This window comes from Raphanus sativus, chromosome 9, assembly GCF_000801105.2.
Source record: "Raphanus sativus cultivar WK10039 chromosome 9, ASM80110v3, whole genome shotgun sequence".
Classification (NCBI taxonomy): domain Eukaryota; kingdom Viridiplantae; phylum Streptophyta; class Magnoliopsida; order Brassicales; family Brassicaceae; genus Raphanus; species Raphanus sativus.
In genome coordinates this window covers 21,948,073-21,971,426 of record NC_079519.1, presented here as the reverse complement: position 1 = coordinate 21,971,426, position 23,354 = coordinate 21,948,073, and the positions used below count along the sequence as shown (strand labels likewise).

The 23,354-nt window shown below is 30.0% G+C and overlaps 2 protein-coding genes, 1 long non-coding RNA gene, 1 other non-coding gene and 1 pseudogene across 4 annotated transcripts; 3 read left to right on the top strand and 2 right to left on the bottom strand.

Annotated features, from left to right (window-relative positions):
* Positions 1–193: 193 nt before the first annotated feature.
* LOC108826210 (uncharacterized) lies at positions 194–1,634 on the top strand. Its single transcript, XM_018599594.2, has 2 exons — positions 194–952; positions 1,079–1,634. The coding sequence occupies exons 1-2, from the start codon at positions 385–387 to the stop codon at positions 1,312–1,314; spliced, it is 804 nt and encodes a 267-aa protein (XP_018455096.1). The 5' UTR covers positions 194–384; the 3' UTR covers positions 1,315–1,634.
* A 216-nt stretch (positions 1,635–1,850) lies between these two features.
* On the top strand, positions 1,851–4,532 carry LOC130499458 (uncharacterized). Its single transcript, XR_008938327.1, has 2 exons — positions 1,851–2,438; positions 4,189–4,532. It is a non-coding gene; the product is annotated as an uncharacterized LOC130499458 (long non-coding RNA).
* A 3,324-nt stretch (positions 4,533–7,856) lies between these two features.
* Positions 7,857–9,168, top strand: LOC108838520 (transcription factor bHLH114-like; annotated as a pseudogene).
* A 587-nt stretch (positions 9,169–9,755) lies between these two features.
* On the bottom strand, positions 9,756–9,827 carry TRNAH-GUG (transfer RNA histidin (anticodon GUG)). Its single transcript has one exon. It is a non-coding gene; the product is annotated as a tRNA-His (tRNA).
* A 554-nt stretch (positions 9,828–10,381) lies between these two features.
* LOC108828363 (4-coumarate--CoA ligase-like 7) lies at positions 10,382–12,968 on the bottom strand. The gene is made up of 5 exons (XM_018602022.2): positions 11,879–12,968; positions 11,212–11,401; positions 10,928–11,141; positions 10,752–10,854; positions 10,382–10,663 (listed from the first exon to the last, which is right to left on the bottom strand). The coding sequence occupies exons 1-5, from the start codon at positions 12,872–12,874 to the stop codon at positions 10,550–10,552; spliced, it is 1,617 nt and encodes a 538-aa protein (XP_018457524.2). The 5' UTR covers positions 12,875–12,968; the 3' UTR covers positions 10,382–10,549.
* Positions 12,969–23,354: the final 10,386 nt, after the last annotated feature.

Here is a 23,354-nt window from a genome sequence, read left to right as displayed (position 1 = left end):
TGTAACCAAAAAACCACATGTGTTTTCCAATTTGTAACCAAAAGATCACATGCATTTGTTTGTTTCTTCACCAACAAAACAAATGGGTGTCACAAGATGCAACAAGCATCACGGGTGTTTAAAAACAATTGCCCTTCTAAAGATATAAATATGAGATCTCTCCTCATTACAAATGCACAACTCCTCACTTCTCTATTCTTTTCCTAAGCAATTGCTTCCTTTTTAAAAACAATTGCCCTTTTTAAATTCATATGGCATCTTCTTCCCATTATCATTACCACAATCATGGTGATGATGATGAATTAGATTCCCCATTTGAAGAATGGTTTAAAAAAATCCTATTCCAGAACCAAAAGAGAGAAAAAACGTATTTTTATCGAGAGAATGCGGGAAGAAGGCCACAATAAATTGTGGAATGATTATTTTAGTGAAAATCCAACATACGGAGACAATTTATTTAGGCGACGGTTTCGAATGAACAAACCATTGTTCTTATGTATTGTGCATCGTCTCTCTACAGAAGTCAAGTATTTTCAACCAACAGAAGATGCCGTCGGCCGGACCGGTCTATCTCCGCTCCAAAAATGTACTGCAGCAATTCGTCAATTGGCATATGGTAGTGGAGCTGATATAGTTGACGAATATTGCCGACTTGCTGAGACTACTGCTCGCAAATGTCTCCACCAGTTTACTGTCGGGATAATCCACTTGTTTGGCGATCAATATCTAAGACGTCCCACACCAGAGGATCTTGAAAGACTACTCCATGTCGGAGAAGAACGAGGATTTCCGGGGATGGTTGGAAGCATCGACTGCATGCATTGGGAGTGGAAGAATTGCCCCGGTGCTTGGAAAGGAATGTATTCACGAGGAACCGAAAAACCAACAATTGTGCTGGAGGCCGTTGCTTCATATGATCTCTGGATATGGCACGCTTTTTTTGGAGCACCAGGTACTATGAACGACATTAATATTCTTGATAGATCACCTGTTTTTGATGACATTATTAACGGAATAGCTCCGCAAGTCACTTTCTACCTCAACGGAACGGAGTATAATTTGGCTTACTATCTCACAGATGGTATTTATCCGAAATGGACTACTTTATTTCAATCTGTCCGACTACCACAGGGTCCGAAAAAAGGCTATATGCCAAAAAACAAGAATCTGTGCGAAAAGATGTTGAGCGTGCCTTTGGCGTCCTGCAAGCTAGATTCGCCGTTGTTAAGAATCCTTCTAAATTATGTGATAAAGAAAAATAGGAAATATTATGAAAGCATGCATCATACTCCACAATATAATTGTCGAAAATGAACGAGGTTCATACACTCTGCGTAACATTTCTGAATTTAATCAAGGTGTGGAGCGTTCATATTCCGTCGGACCAGCTTCAAATCTCGGCAATACAAACAGTTGTCAAACAGAAATGAAGGACAAACAAACCCATTAACGATTAAAAAATGATTTGATTGAAAATATATGGGCTAAAATTTGGACATCTTGAAAATAACATATAATCTGATGTTTGTATCTTTTTTTTAATGTCTTCAATGTTTTTATTTTCTTTTTAATGTTATAATTTCAAGTTTTTGTAATTTATTTTAATTTAAATGTTATCATTTCTAGTTTTTTAATTTTTTTTGAACTCTGTAATTTTCTTATGTTTTTAATTAAAATATTTTATGTCTTATTTTAAACACTTCTTCATATGATTTTACTTAATAATATTAATAATTAATTTACTAAGAACCAACCTAAAAGTATCAGCAATAATCTTCTCTTTTCTTAATGTTCCTTAACATTGTTCCTTAGCTCAAAAATACTAATAAACTATGCTAAGGCATCTTTAGCAATAATGTTGCTCTAAGTTTAACCGAATTCAAAAACTTCGGTAGAAATTTTTGAAAAAACTTTTTTCGGTTCAATTCTTTGAGTTTGCCAAACTGAGCTAACCTAGTTCCGAACTAGCAGACCGGAAAAATCATCCATGGGATGAATTATTGAATTGTACTTTTTATTGGTCTGGCATGGATCATCATTTCCACCCTTGGATAATGTCCAATCAACGCTTGAGATGAATTGTACTTTTTCATTTGTTTTTTTAAATTATTTTCTGAGATCTCATGTTTGAGAAGCGAGAGAGTTAGAGAGAGAGAGAGAGAGAGAGAGAGAGAGAGAGAGAGAGAGAGAGAGATAGAGACAAAAATGGCGAGCGGGGTCCTGATGCGTCGGAGAGAGTAGCTGAAGAAGCAATCGAATCCGTGGAAGAGACGGAGCGGCTAAAGAGATTGCTAGCGGATTCCTTGTACGGGACAGATCGAGGTCTTAGCGCATCGAGCGAGACGAGAGCCGAGATCAGTGAGCTCATCACGCAGCTCGAGTCCAAGAATCCTAATCGAAGCTCTGTTTCTCCTCCTTAGTGGCAAATGGATTCTCGCGTAAGTTCAATTTTGCCGTGGAATGGTTTTTGGTTAGTTCGGTTCGTTTAAAATCGTGCTAAATTGATCCGAAACAAATCGTGCTAACTCTAGTTCCAACCTCTTCTAACTCTAAACTCTGGAATGGTTTTTGGTTAGTATTCTGTTAAAATTGGGGCACAGTCTTTGGTTTTAGTTAGATTCTTAGTTAGATTTTCGATTTAAATTTACTAAAAACTCGCATAATTTGAATATCTCCTATATATTAAATGAGAATCATTTTGACAATAATTATTTTAACTTTGATGTATTTAAAAAAAAGAGAGTCAATTAGCATACTAATTGAGAAATTAAATTATCCAATTTAATTTATTTCATTTCTTTCTTTAAATAAAACCTACGGAATTACCATAAATGACTAATATATATATGATAATTAGTGATTTTAATAATAAAGATTTGATAAAAGTTTATATCTCATCCATCATTTTTTTTAATTTTATATTATTAAAATAAATTAAACAACAAAATTAGCTACAAAATTAAAATTTAGTTTTTTCGTATTTTTTCGTATTTTTTGTCTATGTTATATTTTGAATTTAAAAAACTACAATAAATGACTGAAACTATTAAAAATTATGTTAAATATAATGATCAAAGGTTTAACATTTTTATTGTAAAAAAAATACACATGATTTTAAAATCATATAAGTAAAAAATATCATTTAATAATAATAAAAATATATGTTATAAAAAATAATAAAACAAATATATATATAAATTAAAATATATACAATATAAGATTACATAAATATTTTACTATTAAAGCTTTCAATGAATTTTCAAGAACATTTATTAATTATAAACTTATTAATTTTTTCACTTTGAAAATTATGTTATCAGTGATTTAAATATTTTGTTATAAAACAATATGAATGATCATAGAACCGTATGATTATGAAATCTCATTTAATAAATACCTATATAAAATATACTATTCTTAGAAAAATAGGTTGGTATATCTTAACTTATATTACACTTTTTATCAAATTAACTATCGAATTGATAAATAATGTACAAAAAACAATCTTTGCACTTTTCTTAAATAAAAACTACGAAATTACCTAATATGATTGACATATATATGAAAGTTAATTATCATGAATAATAAATATTTGATCACAATTTTTGTATCTTAGTTCTTTTTATTTGTTTTATATTATTAAAAGATATTAAACAATCACATTAACTATATAATAAAACATTTAAATTTTTTCTTATATGTTACATTTTGAATTTTTTAAAACGTCTATAAATTATTAAACTTTGAAGATCCCACTTTGAAAATTTTGTGATCAATAGCTTCTTTTTTTTGTTATATTAAGATACAAATGATCATAAAATTGTATTAATATGAATTTTTTTATTTAATAAATATTCAATTTGATGGATAACAATTAGTTGAAATTCTTTACAACTTTTTTAAGCCTAAATCGATCTGGCTCATCATATACTCAAAATAGATTTCGGTCCACAGTTACAATTATAAATGTTCAGCTGAACATATTTTCTATATATTAAATCACTTGAGTCACTTGAACTATTTTTAAGTAACAATTTACTGCAACTGAGGCTTCTTATTTTTTTAGTCATTCTTTTGGATCTTTTCGTTTTATTTTAACAGTAACTCACTTCACCTTCCTGTCATCTCCTCTCTTGTTCTCTTGTCAACTTCTTATAATTTTGTGACTGATTTTTATTTTGCTTACAGATGTATTAAGGAGTAGGGAACGAGAAGCAGTAGTGTGACACAGGGGCGACTCCGGTCAAGCGTGGTGCAGCAGTGGTGCAAGCCGGTGGTGGTCGTCTGGTGGATCAATGTATTTCAGTCTCTATTGCTCTGTTATATATCTGATTTTCTCATGAAGTCATGGTGGCTGGAGGAGGCAAGGTCCATGGCGGCTTGAGGAGGCAAATCTCGTGGCAATTTTTATTTCTTTAAGGTTATCTTTTCTTCATGATTTGAATAAAGGAAAATTAACATTAAGCAATTTTTTGGTTTAAATTTTTTTAAAAAGATAACTATGGTTAAATATTTTTTACATTTATTTTTTTCTTTATGATTTTAGAAAAGGAAAATTAGTGTTAAATACTGTACAAACTGATTTTAGTTTAAAACACATGTCACAATCTTAAACTTTTAATTGTCATGTGTCGCGATTATGTTAATTAGTAACTTTGAAAAACAAAATTTCATTGGTCTAAGATTTTTTCAAAAAATATAATTACTATCAAATATTTTCTGACAGTTTTTTTATTTCTTTACGGTTATCTTTTCTTCATGATTTCAATAAAGGAAATTAAAATTAATCAATATTTTTTACAATTTTTTTTTGTTTAATATTTTTAAAAAAGATAATTACGATTAAATATTTTAACATTTATCTTTTGGTTTATGATTTTAGAAAAGTATTATTATTATAAGATTTTTTAAAAAAAGTTTAGAATTCTGAAAAAAGGAAAAATTCTGAAACAATTAATATTAAATGAATTTTAACTATTAAATAATTTTTACAATTAGATTATTCGAAATTCGTATTTATTATATAAGTACATATATATTTTAATCATTATATATTTAACACATGTAAAAATATTAGAAAAAGATATTATCAAATAATATTTTACAATATCTTTTGTTTAGAATTTTAAAAATTATTGTATATATATATATATATATATATATATTTAATTATGAGATATTTTAACAAATGTCAAAATTTTAAATATATAATTGTCATGTGTCACAATCACGTTAATTAATAATTTGACATGTGTTTTAAACTAAAATCAGTTTGTACAATATTATCTTTTGTTTAGAATTTTAAAAATGGAAAATTACTATTAATAATATTTATAATAATGTTTTTAATTATGAGATAGATTAACACATGTCACAATCTTAAAGAATGAAACATTCTGAAAAAATAATATTAATTACCTCTGGCGTAATTAATTTATTTTATGAAAAAATAAAGAATATGAAAACCCAATTAATTTCACCAGGATGAAAAAATAATATATAGTGAGAATGTTACCTTCGACTTCGTAAGCAGGTGTAACATTCTCACAATCAAAACCCAATTTCTGGTTTATAAAGTTGATGGCGGATTTGATATCATCTATAAAGGTTTTTCCGGATCTGCTATTTGCAACAACCTCTTCTACTACTCTTGTTACCCTTCTAAATATTTGGTTGAGTTTGAGAAGACCACCTCATTATGTTCCTGAAATTTTCGAAGTGATTGAATGAATAAGAATGAAAATTAGGAGTTTGCCGATTATGTAATTTATAGATAGACAGGATGAAAATTTACAATTATGTGGGGGTAATTAATGTCCATCACTTCTCTACCATCCTCCATGTCCCTCTCGAACTGTCCAGCAAAAAAAAATACCCCTATCATCAGCTATTACTTTTAACATAGTACATTTAGGTGATGTGGAATTAAATGCTTCACCATTCCTCACACGATTTTAATGTTGTCCATACTATTCTTTCAATTTGAATTTGTTTGAAATAAACTAAAAAACATTTACTGATTATTCTATATTTTAAAAGGAAAAAAATATTCATCACCTTTGTACATGGGTTCATCAGTTGATATGGGTGACGTAACAGCATCAGGCACTTCGTCATGATATAGAGATGGAATGGGAATTTACATCTCTAATATCTACAGATGTGCAAGAAGATAAATTGTAGAAGGATGAATAAAGACTACCTAGATTAACAGAAGTAGCATTATCAGACTTGAGCAGACTCTCAATTTTGGTTGGTTCCAGATCAGTCTTCTCCACCGAAAGCGCTTCAGAAGAAGTTACCTTAGCGATGATAGCCTTTTCGTTACTGTTAGCACTTACAACATCAGGGCCCGTCTCATCTCCAGATCTCTTAGGATATGACTGATCATGGTCAAGATCCCCACCTTTAGCTTTATCACCATCAGATTTTAACTGTTCCAGGTGACAGATATTCTCATCATGGGTGCTAGTTGGACTTGCGTCTGAAAACGTGAACGCAAAGTCAAGATTGGCAGAGTCTCCGTGATCGTTTCCCTGTGATAATTGCAAGGCTTGCAATAACTCTGTTTCTTCTTCAAGATCTCCCTTTCTCAGCTTACGAAGCTCTACAGCTGCAGGCGGAGAGTCTTGAAAAGAACTTCTTTTCGAGAGGCATGGCGAAGGAACCCCTAAAGCCGCTGTGGTTGTTGCAACGAAATCAACATAATCCTCTCCCGGATTTTCATCCTCTAAACTTTGCGTTTCCAGTGCGACGAGCTCCGCCATGCGTTATATGACTTGCTACCAATTGCATGAGCTGTTTCAACATCCTGGAGGTATGCAAAGGGAGGGAATCAATCGTTTTACCAATTGCATTAGCTGTTCTCAATGGCGGAGCTACGTACATTAACATGGGGGCAATGAAACCAGCAAAATTAAAAATTTAGTATAACTTACAGTCTAATTTATATAATGCTCCCATTCAATTTTTTGTTTTTGCCCCTATATCTTTGCTAATGCCCCTAACAATAATATTTTCTTCCTCCGCCACTGGCTGTTCTTTCACTTTTCTTTTCACACAAAAAGGTTGTGTCAGATTATTACGTTTGATATTCAAGTCTAGCCATATTTGAAGAACAGAGCATATAATTTTTTATTCAAATTGGTTATTTTCTCTAATCCGTTGTAATTTCTTTGTGAACATATTTTTATAATTTAGAACTAAGTCACCAACCCGTATAAACCTCCATGCATGGAAGAAAGTTACCTAACCAATTATAAAAGAACTCTTTTACAAAAATCCAAATATATAATGTTTTTGCTTTATCCAATTCCTTCAGTATGAATGTTTTTTCAAATCCTTCCAAAAGTAGCTATTTGTGGAATTATTAAACAATAAAACTTATTCAACGTGGACTTTAGTTTAGTTTATACATTAGGTGATCAAATATATAATAGTTCGAAAAAATGATTTGGATTTTAGTTATTAAACAATAAAATTTAAAAATTTTAATTGGTATAAATTAAATTTAACATTTTACCAAGAAAAAAGAATTAATGATTTGCACTATATATGTGTGTGTGTGTTAATTACAATATGTTTAGATTGTATATATAATCTTTAATAGACATATTTTACAATGCAAAAACTTTTTGGTGTTGTATTAATGAAACAAAAAAAAAACTTTTAATTTATCATATATCTAAACGTATACACGAACTATAGAATAATAAATCCAATAAGATACGCGCTTTTTCATTATTATTAACAATTAACATATGGTTAAAGAGGGTAGCTAGAAATATTAGTTGATGATGATTATATTGCAACTTCTATCGTTTCTCAAATTAACAAGACCAACTGCAAGTAAGAACATGACGGGAGAGTTTGAGATCGCTGGAATTTCCACCGGGACTTGGTGGAGTTCACCAACCAACGCCGCCGCCTCCGTATTCTCCGGCTGAGACTAGCCTCGATATCACAGATTTCGGATGGGAAATATCTAACGATCACAATGATGATTTTATGAGCATGTAAGTCAACATGTATACTTATTGATGTTAATATACATAGTTTTATAAATTGGACTTTCTTTGATCTTTTTTTTTTTCTTATTTGAATTGAAGGCATAACAGTTTCTTCGAAGGATTATTCGATCCTAATGAGCAATGACTCTGAGGTTCTTGGCCAAAATCAATAATTTCTAATGCAAAATCTGAACTACCCGAAAGCTTCCCATTCCTAGATAACATGTTCTTGATCGATTCAGAAGCTCATGATCATATCAGAGACCATAAGTCTAAGGAACAAATCACACACGACTGCATAAATCTTACTTCAAAGGCACGTAACTACTAATAGAAATCAAAACCTGCGTAGTTTTGCTTGACTAATACTAGAGTTGAAAATTTCAGAGGAGTGAAAGGACTGAAGAATTAAGAGAGAACAATGATGAATATTCACCACGATTATTAAAAAGGTCAAGAATCGATACATTATCTCCATTGCCAAGCTTCAAAGTTCGGAAAGAAAAACTTGGTGATCGAATCACTGCGCTGCAGCAACTGGTTTCACCATTTGGCAAGGTAATTAAATAATATGAATTTTATTCGATTTTCATGCGGTTTATATTATTCCTTTTCAACTCAAAAGATAACATATAATATATTTACAGACAGATACAGCTTCTGTTCTCAACGAAGCTGTAGAGTACATCAAGTTTCTTCAGGAACAAGTCATCGTAAGTTTAGATTTTAGATTTGCATTTCCTACCATATCAAGATCTGTTAATTAAAATGGTTATTAATTAATTATATAGGTGTTGAGTAATCCAGACCAGAACACCAGAGGATCTGTTCAACAACAGCAGGTATGTACTTTATATTAGTTACATGTTAACAAGTCTCTTGTTTTGTCTTGTGATATCAAGAATCTTTTTTTTTCGAAACTAATCATTACCAACTAATGATTATTGCATTGATAAATTAATAGTGTTCAGACAAGAACTCTACCAATAGTACTCAAGAACAAGAAGAATGTAGTTCAAGAAAACATGTAGACCTAGCGAGCCGTGGGCTATGTCTGATGCCGATCTCAGCTTCATATCCGGTGGCTGCAGCGGCGGCTTCCGCTGCAGAGATGAACACATCCGACTTCTGGAATCTTACATTTGCGATGAACTTATGAATTGTACAGACACATAAACAAAAATTAAAGCTCTATTTGAGATATATCTTGTAAAGTTTAATGTTTCTTTTATACAGTGCAAATGTCCTCGAAAACTTCAAGAGCTATATTGTTTGTTTGCATTTTACAGGTACTTCTGTGTATATTTTTTTTCCAAATGAATACAAAAGCGTTTAGTATTTTAAGCATATTATTAGTTATATAATTAAAAGTAAACGACAGAACCGTTTATTTCGCGTTTGAATTTTTCACAAATAACTAATGAATAGCTGACCATGTTTAAAATTTCAGTACTGTAAATTTTTCTTCTTCTCATATGCATGCGAACGACGTGAACGCATAAATTGCGTGGAAAACATTGAGTTCCAACCGTTTGCGGTTGTTAGATACTGATGACTGTGCGACCTGCAAATTAATGTTGTATGTTTTGGGCGATTCCAGTTAGAAATTCAAGAGTTGTTAAAAAGGTCTGGTTTCTTTAAGAAGAAATAGTTAAAACGTGTTCGCTGACATACAACTGCTCCTAATTAATAAACGATAACTTGAGAGAAACCCTCTTAACATATTTTTGAAGAAAAAAAAGAAAGTGTGGCTGCTGGGAATCGAGCCCAGGTCTCCACGGCCACAACGTGGGGTACTAACCACTATACTACAGCCACTTTGATCAATGAGGACAATAATGTTATTAATGATCCAACAATATAGTGTAGAAAGTAGAAACGGATGAATAAACGAGAATCGAGATAATACACACATAAAACTTAACCTGATTTCTAAATTGGCTATTTCTACAGACCAAAAAGACAATTTTTAGCTAGAGGTTGAAATATGTTTTGGACACTAGAAGAAGGAAAGGAAAAGACTCAAGGATCAAATTTTTTGATTAACCAGGGAGTGATCCAAAGGCTTTTTAGGCCCAAGACTAATCTTCCTGAGGCCGACGGCAACCTACGTATTCTTACGATTTAACGCTAGCGGAAGCTCCAGCCGGAACCCCTTTACCACTAGGCCAAGACAACTTGGTTAACTCAAGGGTCAAATTAGTACAATTAAAATGACTAAACTTAAAACCACATTGCATATAAAACAAACTTTATACTATTTATAGCGAGTCATAAGTCGTATAAGATTTGAAAGTATATCAACGATAATAATATTCAGAGGTTATTGTTTCTTGTGAAGAAACATGTGCTTGTTTATTGCTACAACTAGAAAGAAAGAACATTGTGTATGTATATGACCTTTGGTCTTTGGATTATTTCTCTTCACATTGTATGGTTTGTTTACTGTTTAATTCGAAATGGTACATAAGAAGGTGAAATGAAAAAGACAACCCAGAGAGAGCTGATTCTGATCTCTGTCTCCAGTAGTAAAAGATCCTTCACATCTTGGATCTTACTTGCTGAACAAGTTCCCTTCTCAATATTTTACCAGCAGCAGACTTTGGAACAGTGCTAATGAAGCTCACTCTCCTTAATCTTTTGTAAGGAGCGACCTAATGAACGCAAACGAAAACGTTATTGAGCAAAGACATTACTGATACACATTGATTGATTCAAAAGACTTGTCATAAATTTCCAAACCTGTTTGGCTATGAACTTTTGAATATCTTCCTCCGTTATTGAGCTATTTGGTGACCGTACAACAAATGCTATTGGAACTTCACCTGCTTCTTCGTCGGGTAACCTGCAACATATATACACACATGTTAATGTTTTCGATCAAAAGATTATTGAGAGGTGAATAAATAATGACTCACGGGATAACGACAGCATCTAGTATCTCTGGATGAGATACAAGTAGACCTTCTAGTTCAGCTGGAGCAACCTGGAAGCCTTTGTATTTGATAAGTTCTTTGAGTCGATCAACGACAAAAAGGTTACCATCTTCGTTGAAGTAACCAAGGTCTCCTGTATGTACCCAACCTTTCTTATCTATTGTTTCTTTAGTAGCTTGAGGGTTATTGATATAACCTGAAAAGAGAGAACTTGGTTCACATGATTTTTTACACAGAACAGAGACTATAAAGAAGCACTAACTAACCTTTCATCATGTTGGGGCCTCGAACCCATATCTCGCCTTGTTGATTAGGAGGCTGAGGCTTTCCAGATTCTACACTCACTATCTGAGCTTCAATACCAGGAGCAAGCATTCCAGCTGAACCAGAGTTCCTTTTACCGAGCCTCGGGTCCTCCACAGAGACTATCCCACACGTTTCAGTCATTCCATAGCCCTAAATAAACCACAAAACACCTCTTATGCATCGCTCAAACAATCATCCATGAGAAGGGATTCAAGAACTATGCTAACTAGGCCTGCAGTTATTAACCGAACCAAACCAAACCAAATTAACTAAAATCTGAACCGAAATAACCGAAACCAACTTAACAGATTTTTTTTTGATAAATTTTAACCAATTTAAACCAGATTATTTTACCTAGGCCTGCAGTTATTATCCGAACCAAACCAAATTAACTAAAATCTGAACCGAAATAACCAAAACCTAAGTTAACCAATTATTTTTGAAAATTTTAACCAATTTATACAGAAGTTTAACCGAATTCGAAAATTCGGTAAAAAAATTTGAAACTGAACTAACCAAAAACCAAACCAAACTTTTTCGGTTCAATTCATCGAGTTTGCCAAACTGAACTAACCGATGCCTAATTCTAAATGTATAAGAAACTCAGAGAACTAAGTTTAATGTTACCTGCATGAGGACAACATTAGGGATGTTTTTTCCACACTCCTCCATCAAATCCTTCCCAAGAGGAGCAGCTCCGGATCCAATATACTTAAGCGAAGAAAGATCATACTTCTTCACAACACTCTGCTTAGCAAGCGCAAGGAACACAGGAGGAACAACCCAAAGCTGCGTCACCCTATACCTCTCGATATTCCTAAGCACCAACTCAAGCTCAAACCTCGCCATAGAGACCAAAGCGCTCCCTCTCTGAAGCTGCGAGTAAGCAATCACAGCGAGACCGAACACATGGAACATGGGAAGAAAACAGAGGAACACGCCGTGATACTCCCCCATGAGATCCTGATCCATCGTCACCATCAGAGCCGCCGCGATGAAGTTCCCGTGAGTCAGCTCCACGCCTTTGCTTATCCCCGTGGTTCCCGAGGAGTACAAGAGCGCGGCTGTGTCGGATTGTTTGATCTCGACGACGGGGAGATTCGAACCCGGGTCGGAGAGATCCATGACGTTCTCGAAAGTGAGGGTCTTTAGGGAGGAGGAGGATGATGAGCCGAGGAGGACCACGGGGAGGTTAAAGTCTTTGACTTTATCGAAGAGGTGGTCGACGGAGATGATGAGCTTGGGGTTGGAGTCTTTGATCTGCTTGGAGAGCTCGGCGGTGGTGTAGAGAGGATTCGCGGTGGTGAAAACGGCTCCGACGGCGGAGACGGCGAGGAAGCAGAGAGGGAAGTGGTGGGAGTTGGGGGCGAAGATCAGGACGACGTCGTTTTGGCGGATGCCGAGGCGGAGGAAGCCGTGGGCGAGTCTGGAGACGGAGGATTTGAGCTGGGAGAAGGTTAGGGAGTGGTTGGTGTCGGAGTCGATGATGGCGGGTTTTGAAGGGTAAGAGGAGGAGTTGCGGAAGAGGAAAGAGACTAAGGAGGTGTTGGGGTCTTTGGGGAGGACGAGGGGAGGACGGAGTGATCGGTAAATGCCGTCTCTGCCGTACCCGGATTTCTCCATTATTGTTTGTTTCAGATCTAAGAGAGGATAAGGTGAGTCCGTGTGTGATTGATGAATGATGTGAAAGAGGGAGGACGATATTTGGATGTTTTGAAGATTTAAAAAAAAATCAAAGTCAATATGATTCTGACTCGTTCACGTAAGCCTCTAATTGGTCAAAATGTTTGTTTAAACTTTCAAAGTAGTTTTCAACTCACTCACTCTGAACCGTGGCTTTTAGATTAATACGAAGATTATCTCTTTTGAGGTTCGTCTATTCCAGAAACAAATATGAAGCTTTTATATGAAAAATCTTTAGTTATCCATATGCAAAATAGATGTGTTAGTTTATTTTAGATCCTTACTGGTGTATCATTTTCTATGTTGTTTTACTGGTTCTCATTATTAAGAACTTTTTGCCTAATAATACAATTCAGTGACAAAAAAAAAACTTTCAAAGTAGTTTACGTCGCGAAATTGCAACTACGGTAGTACATTTTAATTCTAAACCAACCACGTCAACAAGTTTTCTTTCCTTCTTTGGAACTAATGTGGGCTTAAAAACCATAAAATACACTCATAATAAGTAGGGGTCGGCAAAATATCTATAAATTTTGATTTGATCCTTCGATTTGATCTGAAAAATCCAGATATCTGTAATTCTACAAAGTGAAGCAAATACTAAAATTCAATATCCGTCAAATAAGGAGCAAATTGCAAATATTCATTTTTCCAAAAACGAATATCCGATCTAATCCGTAATGTATATATGCATATGTATGTATATATAAAATTATATATAATTTAATATTTCTATATAGATTTTTAATTATTTTATCCACTAAATTAATTATTTGGTCATTAAACTTTTAAAATTACCTAGTTTTAAAGCAATTTGTAATGAAATATTATATTTTATAGTTAAAACTTTCTTTTTCTTTTAATTTATTTGAAAAATGAATATTTTATTATTTTTAAGAGATCGACGGATCGAATCAGATATCCGGTAAAATATGTTGATTTTCCGGATATACATAATTCCGAATATCCGAAACATCACGGATCGGATCGGATCGGAAAAAAATTATTTGCACGTGGCAGATCGGATCACAGATATCTTTAAAATTCTGGATATCCGCTTTTTGCCCACTCCTAATAATAGGTATATCATATATGCCATTACACTGATCATTATAACCCTACATAAGGTGATTTTATAAGGTGATTTTATGTCGGTTGTTCTTCAGGAAAGTACTATTAGTATATGTCCGAATATTTTAAAAAGATATCATAAGATTATGTAAAATATTTGGGTTTGATTTTGAAATTCTAAACTAAAGATTTTGAAATTCGAACAAAGAAAAGAGAAATTAATTAAATAAATGTAAGAAGATTTAAAAGATAAGAATACAGATGATTTGTAGTTAAAAAGAAAGATTTGATTTTAGAGGATAAGATTTCATCAAATCTTTTGCAAGATATCACCTATCAAAATTGTAGAGTTTCCATGTAGGGCATCAGAGTCCAAAAAAGCCAATAAATTTGAAACATTAAACTTTGGTATCTATCTAATCTATTAAAATTGAAGTATAAATAATAATAAATCTTTAAGTTTACAATTTATTTACAGTCATATGCTACTAAAACAATTAATAAACTTATTTTAAGCATTTAATGTATTTTCTTTATTTAATTAAAATAAAATCTATTATTTCCTATAATCTAGCTAACTAATAAATTTAACATATTTTGATACTCGGCGGAAAAATTATAATATTTTTTCAATATTAATATTACCTATTTCTAAAACTGTTTATATATGTTTTTAAGTGTTGTATGTTTCTCATATATTTTCAATATAAACTAAACTAAGACATGTACATAAATATGAAAAAAAAAAATTATTTGCCACAAAATATCTGTCTTAGAAAATTAATGTATTAGTACACACAAACAAATTAAGTGTTTAAAAATTTATAAACAAATACAATATGAAAATGGTCATCATTTTCATTAGTTTAACACCTAACTACAATATAAACAACTGAGACATTTATAAATATTTAAACTTTTTCTATAATTTATAGCTAAATCATAATATTATATAATACATTGAGGGGTGTCCAATCTCGATATTGTTTCAGTCAGTTTATTTTTTTGGTTTTTTTGGTTTATAAAAAAATAACTACCGTATTAAAATCATATCTACTTGGGTTTGGTTCGGTTTATGTGTCGTCGGTTTTTTGTTTATTCAGTTTTATACCAAAAACTATAAATGTATTTAGTTTTTATAAAATCTTGTGAATATTATGTCGGCTTTAATATAACACAAAAATATTTTGGTTTTCAAATAGACTATTTTTCTTTTACTATTTAAATAATTTGTAAGCATATTAAGTTAATATTAGTAATAGTTTATATAGAATAAAATATGAAAAATTAATAATCCATAATACTATTGATTAACTAAATATTAGCGTACATATTTGATGACACAAAAAATTATGTTTTTTTATAATTATACAGAGGCCCCCACAGAAGTGGTCCAGACTAGTCATGTGTTGCCTTATGTCGATCATCTGTCCCTGGCGATGCCGAAATGTTAATTCCCCAGTGGCCGAGATTCGAACTCAGGTGGCGGAACTTATATTTGTGAACCCTTTACCAACTTAGCTAGAAGCCCCAGTTGTTTTGTTTAATTTGATAAAGATAAAAAAACTTTTAACTTAAAATAAAATTATAAATTACTAAAATCAACAATTTAAATATGAAGATCATATCTATAAAATAAATTATGTATATATTATATAATATAATATAATTATACTATTATATTTTAATTGATCGGTTTATTCAGTTTATTTGGTTTGATTGGTTTATATACCAAACCATATTTATAAACAGCAGTTCTTCTGAATAACATCCATTCGTTATGTTCGGTATTTACCAATTCTAATCTATTTTTTATATTTTGGTTCAGTTTGGTTTTAATTAATTTGATAAATTCAGTTTTGGCGGATTAAACACCCCTAATTATAAGTAAAAAACACATGTGTGTAGTATAATATTATTTGAGAAGTTAGTTTCTTATGTGTCGTTCTCACATTAATTATCACGATGGTTGATTAAACTATTACCCTTAATGAATAAAAATATTACATTTAAATACTGTTATTGATTATTATTTGGTTTCATTTTTAAAATTTTTCAAATAACATATATAATAAAAAGTAAACATTTATAAATTTTAAAAAGCAATTTAAAAACGAAATTATATGTATGATTTCATTAAAAAGAAAGTTCACAAAATAGTAATATACCATTTAAAAATATTTTAAAAAACTTAAAATATACTTTTGAAGTAATAAAATACTTTCTTTATATTTATATTTTTTTAGATGAAAATATATATTTCTATATAATGTGATTTCACAAAACAAATCTTGCAAATAATCTTGATATTATAAAAAGAAATATTATTTATTTTAAAACATAATTTTAAACAATACAAAATATCTATTTTCAAAGTATTAGAAATATTTTTATATATCTATTTATTTTCTCAGGTGATCACATAAAATAATTAAGTAACATAAACTGATATATTTTTAATTGACTAAATATATTTATAATTAAAATTATTTATTTTTTTATTTATTTAGTTGACTATAATATCTTTCAATTAAAGCAAAACAATATCTATCAATTATATTTTACTAATAAAATATGATTTCTCAAATACTAATCACAATTTTATACTGTTTATTTTTAAAAGATATAAAAAAGTAAAAAAAATAACAATAAACATGATCAAATAATTACTAAATATTTTAAAATAGCATAACACTATATACTTTAACGAGGTAGATATATTAAATTTTATCATTAGTAAAGTTATATGTTTTCTTAAAAATAAATTTGCTTTTAAGTTTTATGTTTTATGTTTTTATGTTTGTAGAACTTAATATAACCATTATCAAAATATAAAATATAATATGAATTCTCATTTTCAAGATTAGTTAAAATAAATGACGGTTTACGATTCAATAAATCTAAAAAATAAAATTATTTAGAATGTATGAAATATTTTAACTATTGTAAATATTAATATGTGTATATTAATGTTTCCAAGTTTATTTTACGTTAAAATATATTTTATCAAAAAAATATTTATTGTATATAATATATTTTAATATATTTTAATATTTATTGTATATAATATATTTTAATATTTAATTGGTTAATAAATATTTTGAAAACATAAAAAGAATTTATTTTAATGGTTTTTTGAATTGATAATATATTTATTTAATTTTTGTAAACCATAAGTGCATGCAAAACACCTAGTATCCCTATATACTAAAGCGCAAGTCGTCTGGCAAATCAGAGATTGCCATGTGGAAAAATTAAAAAACAATTTAAAAATAAAATAATTGTCCGCAATTCCATAACTATCGAATAGTTAATGTTTTACTTTTCCACAAGACAATTATTAAAAATTAAAACAATTGAAAAATTAAACCACGTAAAATGAAAAAAAGCAAAATTTTTAACTGACTCCACCACTACAACACGATCTCAACTCTCTACAAATTTGTTTACAAAATAATTCCAAATAGTTTAATTTCTTCTAGAACCTATGCTTGTGTTGTGTCTTTCCTATGATTTGATTTTTCGTGTCTCTTTTTTTTGAAGAAGGCTTTTGATATTTTTTATCTTTAAAAAGTTTTTGAAGTTGCAGAAACGAGTACGAAACGATTTTAGAAAAGAAGAAGCCAAAGTTATAAATGGCTTTTGGAAATGCGTTGGTGTACATTGGTAAGTGGTGCAGATGAGTTCCTATAATAGTTGTTTAGCATATGAGTAAGTGATAACGTTTTGAGTCTCAGTATATAGTTATCATCCGTTACGTAATTTTGAATTCCTTTCAGTTTATTTTTGCAGAGAAGTCGTTGTTATACAGTCTTAAGGTGACAAGTTTCTTCCTCGAACCAAAGCTGCTCGACTGAAATTTAGTCTATGAATCTATGATTCAGATTGTAAGGAAGAGTGAGATGATGAGAAGAAGAGACTTCAAAAGTACAAGGAAATTGTCTGAATAAAACAAATTATGTTCAAGGATGATGGTTCAAGAAGAACGGAAGAGAAGGGAGACTTCAAGATTCCACAGAGTCTTACTGCTCATAGTTTGATTAACAGGTTAGATGCATAACTTTTTAACCATTCAAAGAAGCATATAATAAAATATATTGATCAATAATTTCTCTTCCTCTCTTTAAACAATAACTAACTAGATCTTGACCCGTCTGACCGGACGGGTGTTTATTTTATATTTTTAGTTTTTTTGTTTATATTAAATGATGAATTTACTATATTTTAAACATAAATTTTAGACTGAAAATAAATTTTGGTAGTAATAATAAAAAGTTCAAATTAAAAATTTAATTAAATATTCAGATATAAAATTTAAATTTTCTAACTAAAATAATATAAAAGCGGGTCATATTTTTTTAATTCCAAAATCTTAGCATCTCTTATAAACAAATAAAATAAATTTATAAAAATATAAAATATATAAACATATTTAGAACTATAATTTCTATTAAATAAATTTATTAAAGAAAATAATCTTGCGCTGTTGTTATTTATTTATAGATTCGATCCATAACTGTATAAATATTTTTTTCACTTTAATTTTTTTCTGTGTACTAATGATATAATATATATATATATATATACATTAAACTCTATAACATTATTGTTAATATTACATTTTTAAAAATATTTTATTTTATTTATTATGTTAAATAATTATATTTTACAATTTTAATTGTCTATTATATCACAGTATATCATATAAACAAATCCAATATTTATAACTAATTGAACTTATATTTTGAAACCATTATACTAATAATATATGAATAAATTATTTTATATTATATTTATCTGTTATATAAATTGATTATGTTATGTGATTTTAATATTTAATAAGTTAATACAAAATATATAGAGAAATCGATTTTGGTTAATATATGATTAAGGAAATTTATTATTTAAATTAGAAAAAATATTAAATGTTTAAATCTATTATTTAAATTCAAATTAGGAAAATACATTTATTAATCAGAAAAGACAACAATAATTAAAGAATCTAAATCAGAAAAGACAACAATAATTTTGGAAAACACATTAAATAAACTAAAAAGACACGCATTAAAATAGGAAACTTAGTTAATTCTCAGTGGCATGCCATTGTAAATAAAACTGAAAATTAAGGGGTATTTTTATTGGGTACTTCTCTTTTAATAATATAATATAGATGTTGATAACATTTTATGCTTGATAAATTGTTAATATCGTATCTGTGCAAGACTCAAATGCCTATTATTAAAGTTATTTATTATAAAATATTATAGGCTTCGTATATCGTATATGCTTGAGAAAATTTTGAATTTAGTTAAAAAAAAAGTAAAATAATATAAAATAGTTATTAGTAATATGTTCATATATTGAATCAGTAGTATACTATCTCATATTTTGATCAACGAAGTATAAAATCTAAATTGTGCAATATTTCTTTTACTATATCTTTCTAATCTTTTATATAATAAAGTGCAAGTCACTTTGCAAATCAAATTCTGCCACATGTCATATTTTATAAAATATAAATTAAAAATAATTAAAAACATATCAAGCGATTTCTATTTTTTCTAAACCTCCAACTAACTAAATTCCTGGATTTTCTCAAAAAAAATCAATCCCCACGTTCACAAACTTCAAACTGTTATTTTTTTCCTATATAAAGTTTTATCGACTAACTAGATTCGGACCCGCCCTTAAAAGGGCGGGTATATTTTTTGTTTTACATTTTTAAAAAATTTAATTACCATATATATATATATATATTTTAATCATATTTGTGTAAAATACCTTTTTAAAAAATATTATTAGTATAAGATTTTAAAATTGTATTGAATTTGTGATATTGCGTAACTATACACCTATGCTATAGTAATTTCACATAGTAATTCTTTTTAGTGGGGTATATATGTGGTTTATAGCCAAATTAGATATAATTTTCATACTTGATCAAAACCGCGGTTGAACCGGTAAACCTAGTTATAAACATATATTTAGTAGATGTTTTTATTAGTTTCGTAATTATATAAAATAACATTATACTAATTAAACAAAATAACATGTTATATTAATCAAATAAACGGTTAAAATTCTGAAAAGAAAAAGGTTGAGATTATTGAATAATACAAAAACATAATTTTCATATTTGTGCGTTTTAATTATATTTATTTTTTATTATAATTATATTTGTGTAAAATATTTTTTTAAATGATTAATAATTTTTTTAATAATTGTACTAAAATAGTTGGATTAAATTTATATTAATAGATCATGTTTCCAATTCAATAGAATATATATTGTTGTGCATATTCCTATTTTCTCTAAAATTATATAGTTGACAATTCCTATCTAAATTTGCATGCTATATAGTTTATATATATATACATATATATGTATATATATGTAACAGAGTAAGGCGTAGAGTAATATAGGTCAATCATTAGCAAAACAAAAGAAATGAATAGTTTCTTTATATATATGCACATAACCGTCACTAATATTAAGTTTTTTTTGTTTAAGTTAATATATTTAGTTAGAGGAGAAGTGGGTTGCGATTTTTGTGGAGGTTTCGAAATACGTATTATTAAAAAGTAGTTATGGATATACAAATTGCTTTATTTTTATATATTGAATAGTTAAACATATTTAGTTGGTTAATTTTAAATAGATCACATGGACACAACATATATTAACTGGTCATACTTCAACTTTAATAGTATTGATGTATGCCCGTTATTTTGTAATCATATTTGTCTATTCTGGATTTTGACCCGTAAGTATAATGTTGGTCTGTAAATTTTTTGTTTATTTTGTTTCTGTAAATATGTAATAATTTATGTAATTTTTTTCATATGTTAAAAATAATAATTTATATAAACTTATATAACATAGGTTATCCTAACGTAGTGGTTAGTGTTTATTTACAGAAAACTTAAGGTTGTATAATCTATACTAAAATATGGTAATTTTTTTTGTTACTTATTGATAACCGCCATAACATAGTGGTTAGTGTTTAAATAAAATTCGGTATAATAAGAAAATACTAACAATAATAATAAGTATTTTTAAATAAGAAAATAAATAGTTGAACATAACATTTATCCATAGATAATAACCGTGTTTTAACAAAACAGATTTAATAGAATACATTTAGATGTCAATTAACAGAACTATATATAGTTCCAACATTAAGCCATACGTTTTTTTTATAACAGCAAAGCCATACGTTTTATTAGAAGCGTTGGTACTTGGTAACAATAAAACTAAATGAAACTATTATTCGAGAATGAATGGTAGACTCTCTCGCTTCTCTCTTCCTTGAGAGAGAGAGATGAGTCGTGGAGGTTCTCTTCTTCTTTCTTCCCCTGACTTATGACGTGACTCTGGTACACGGTGCTCTTCTCGACACGGTGTAGCCGGCGATGACTCCGGTGCACAGCGATCTTCTCACCGCGGTGTAGCCGGCTCTGACTCCGGTGGTTCGCGGGTCTCTCGACGGAATCATCCGGCTTTTGGGTATGATTGGGGTTTCGGGTTTCTTAACACTTCGTTGGTGCGACGATAAGTGGCTCAGGTTATGATGAAGCGATACCGCGGATGAGAGCTCGGATCTTTCTGATTGAAGCTCTCCGTTGGTGGGTGGTTCCGGTGTTGTGACGTTCGCCTTTGCGGGTATGACTTGGATGAGATCGCAATTTCGTTGATTGGTGCTCTCCAAGGGATAGGGCTCTGGCGGGGATGGTCTTTGCCGTTGGCTGGATTTTCCGATGAGACGGCCATGTGACGCGTGTTGCCTCATAGGTGAGGGTTTCGACACGTGTACCGGCCACTTTAGACGTGTGGCTACGAGTGGCGTCTCTTGGTTTCTTTTCGAAAGTGGGCTTGTGTTTTGGTTTGTTGGGCTTTCGGGTTGTTTGGATCCAATGTCGCAATTTTATTGTTGTTGGGTTACCTTTCTTTTGTCTGTAATTGGACTCTGTCCAATGGGTTTATCCCTTAATAAATCTAGATGGCAGAAAAAAAATGAAACTACTATTCAAAAAACTACCAATTAATAAATTTAGGTGAGAGAACATGGGTCCCTCATATTTTGCTTTGTACGGTTGAGTTTGAAGATAAAAACAGTTCGAAGATAAAACAGTTATCGTATACAAAGTTCATTTGGATAGAAAATTATGTCTACTAATCAAATTATTATTATACTTTTAATTATTAGACACAACTAATATCAATATGTCATGTTGAAGAATTAATAGAATAGATTGATAGATTGATTCCTCTTTTTTTTTTTCCTTCTCTATCTTTTTCATTGTCAAATCTTCTTTGTTTTTTTGTTTTCTTAGATATTCAACAGTCGCATCAAAAACTTATGCAAATTTAAACTACTCTTTATTTAGATTTAGTGTTCTCTTATTCTATAACAAATAATCTCATATTTTGTTCTGTATATCTAGGATTGAAGATGGCACTTGAATCAGAGCTTACGTCTTTTGTAACAGAATGAAAAATAAAAAACTCATCAGTGACTAAGGTATACTTTATCTAATTCTTTTTTTCAGCAAATTACATTACATATATCTGTATTTGAATTGTGTGAAAAAGTGCATGTGCGTTTCCTGTTATCCTACTTATATAAAAAATATGTTATGCATTTTTCTTTTGTTGTTTGTGTAGTCTAGCAGTGTTGATGAATTCCTTAAGAAATAATAAAATTGTGGAGTTGTAAAAAAAATAGATACCTAGGAATTTAGTTAACACAAGTAACAATTTATGACACATAATTTATGTTTTTCAAAACATAATTAAAGCTAATTAGTTATTGACTTCATAAAACTTAAGCCAATCAAAAAATTATAAAATTATAAATAAACTTTCTGTAACTAAAATGAACTCTGCCATTTGTAGTTTCCTATAAGTGTAGGTAAATCCCTTTTTTTCAGATTCCTACTTTTTCATATTCCTAATTTTCAGACACAAGGTTGCACAAATATATATTAAGAAATCAGACCCTGCACGAAAATACTATTAAATAATTATTTTACCACTTTTCTTTCCGTTGTTTCATTGTTATTGAATTTTTCTTTATTTATCATAGATTTATATAAGGCAAAAGAAAAACAGCTCATAATATTGGTGTTTCTCTATTGGAATGAGATAGAAGTAATATTGTCAATATAAGTGTTGGGATTCGAGACTACTTCAGAGACTACCTCAGGAACTACGTCAGCGAATACTTCAGAGACTTCGTCAGGATTTGGTGATGGAAATCAAACAAGATCGCATAACTTAAACCAAGACAAGGACGTCATATTAGGAAAAGGAAATATCACTTTATTCAAGGTGATAGGTTCCTGGAAAT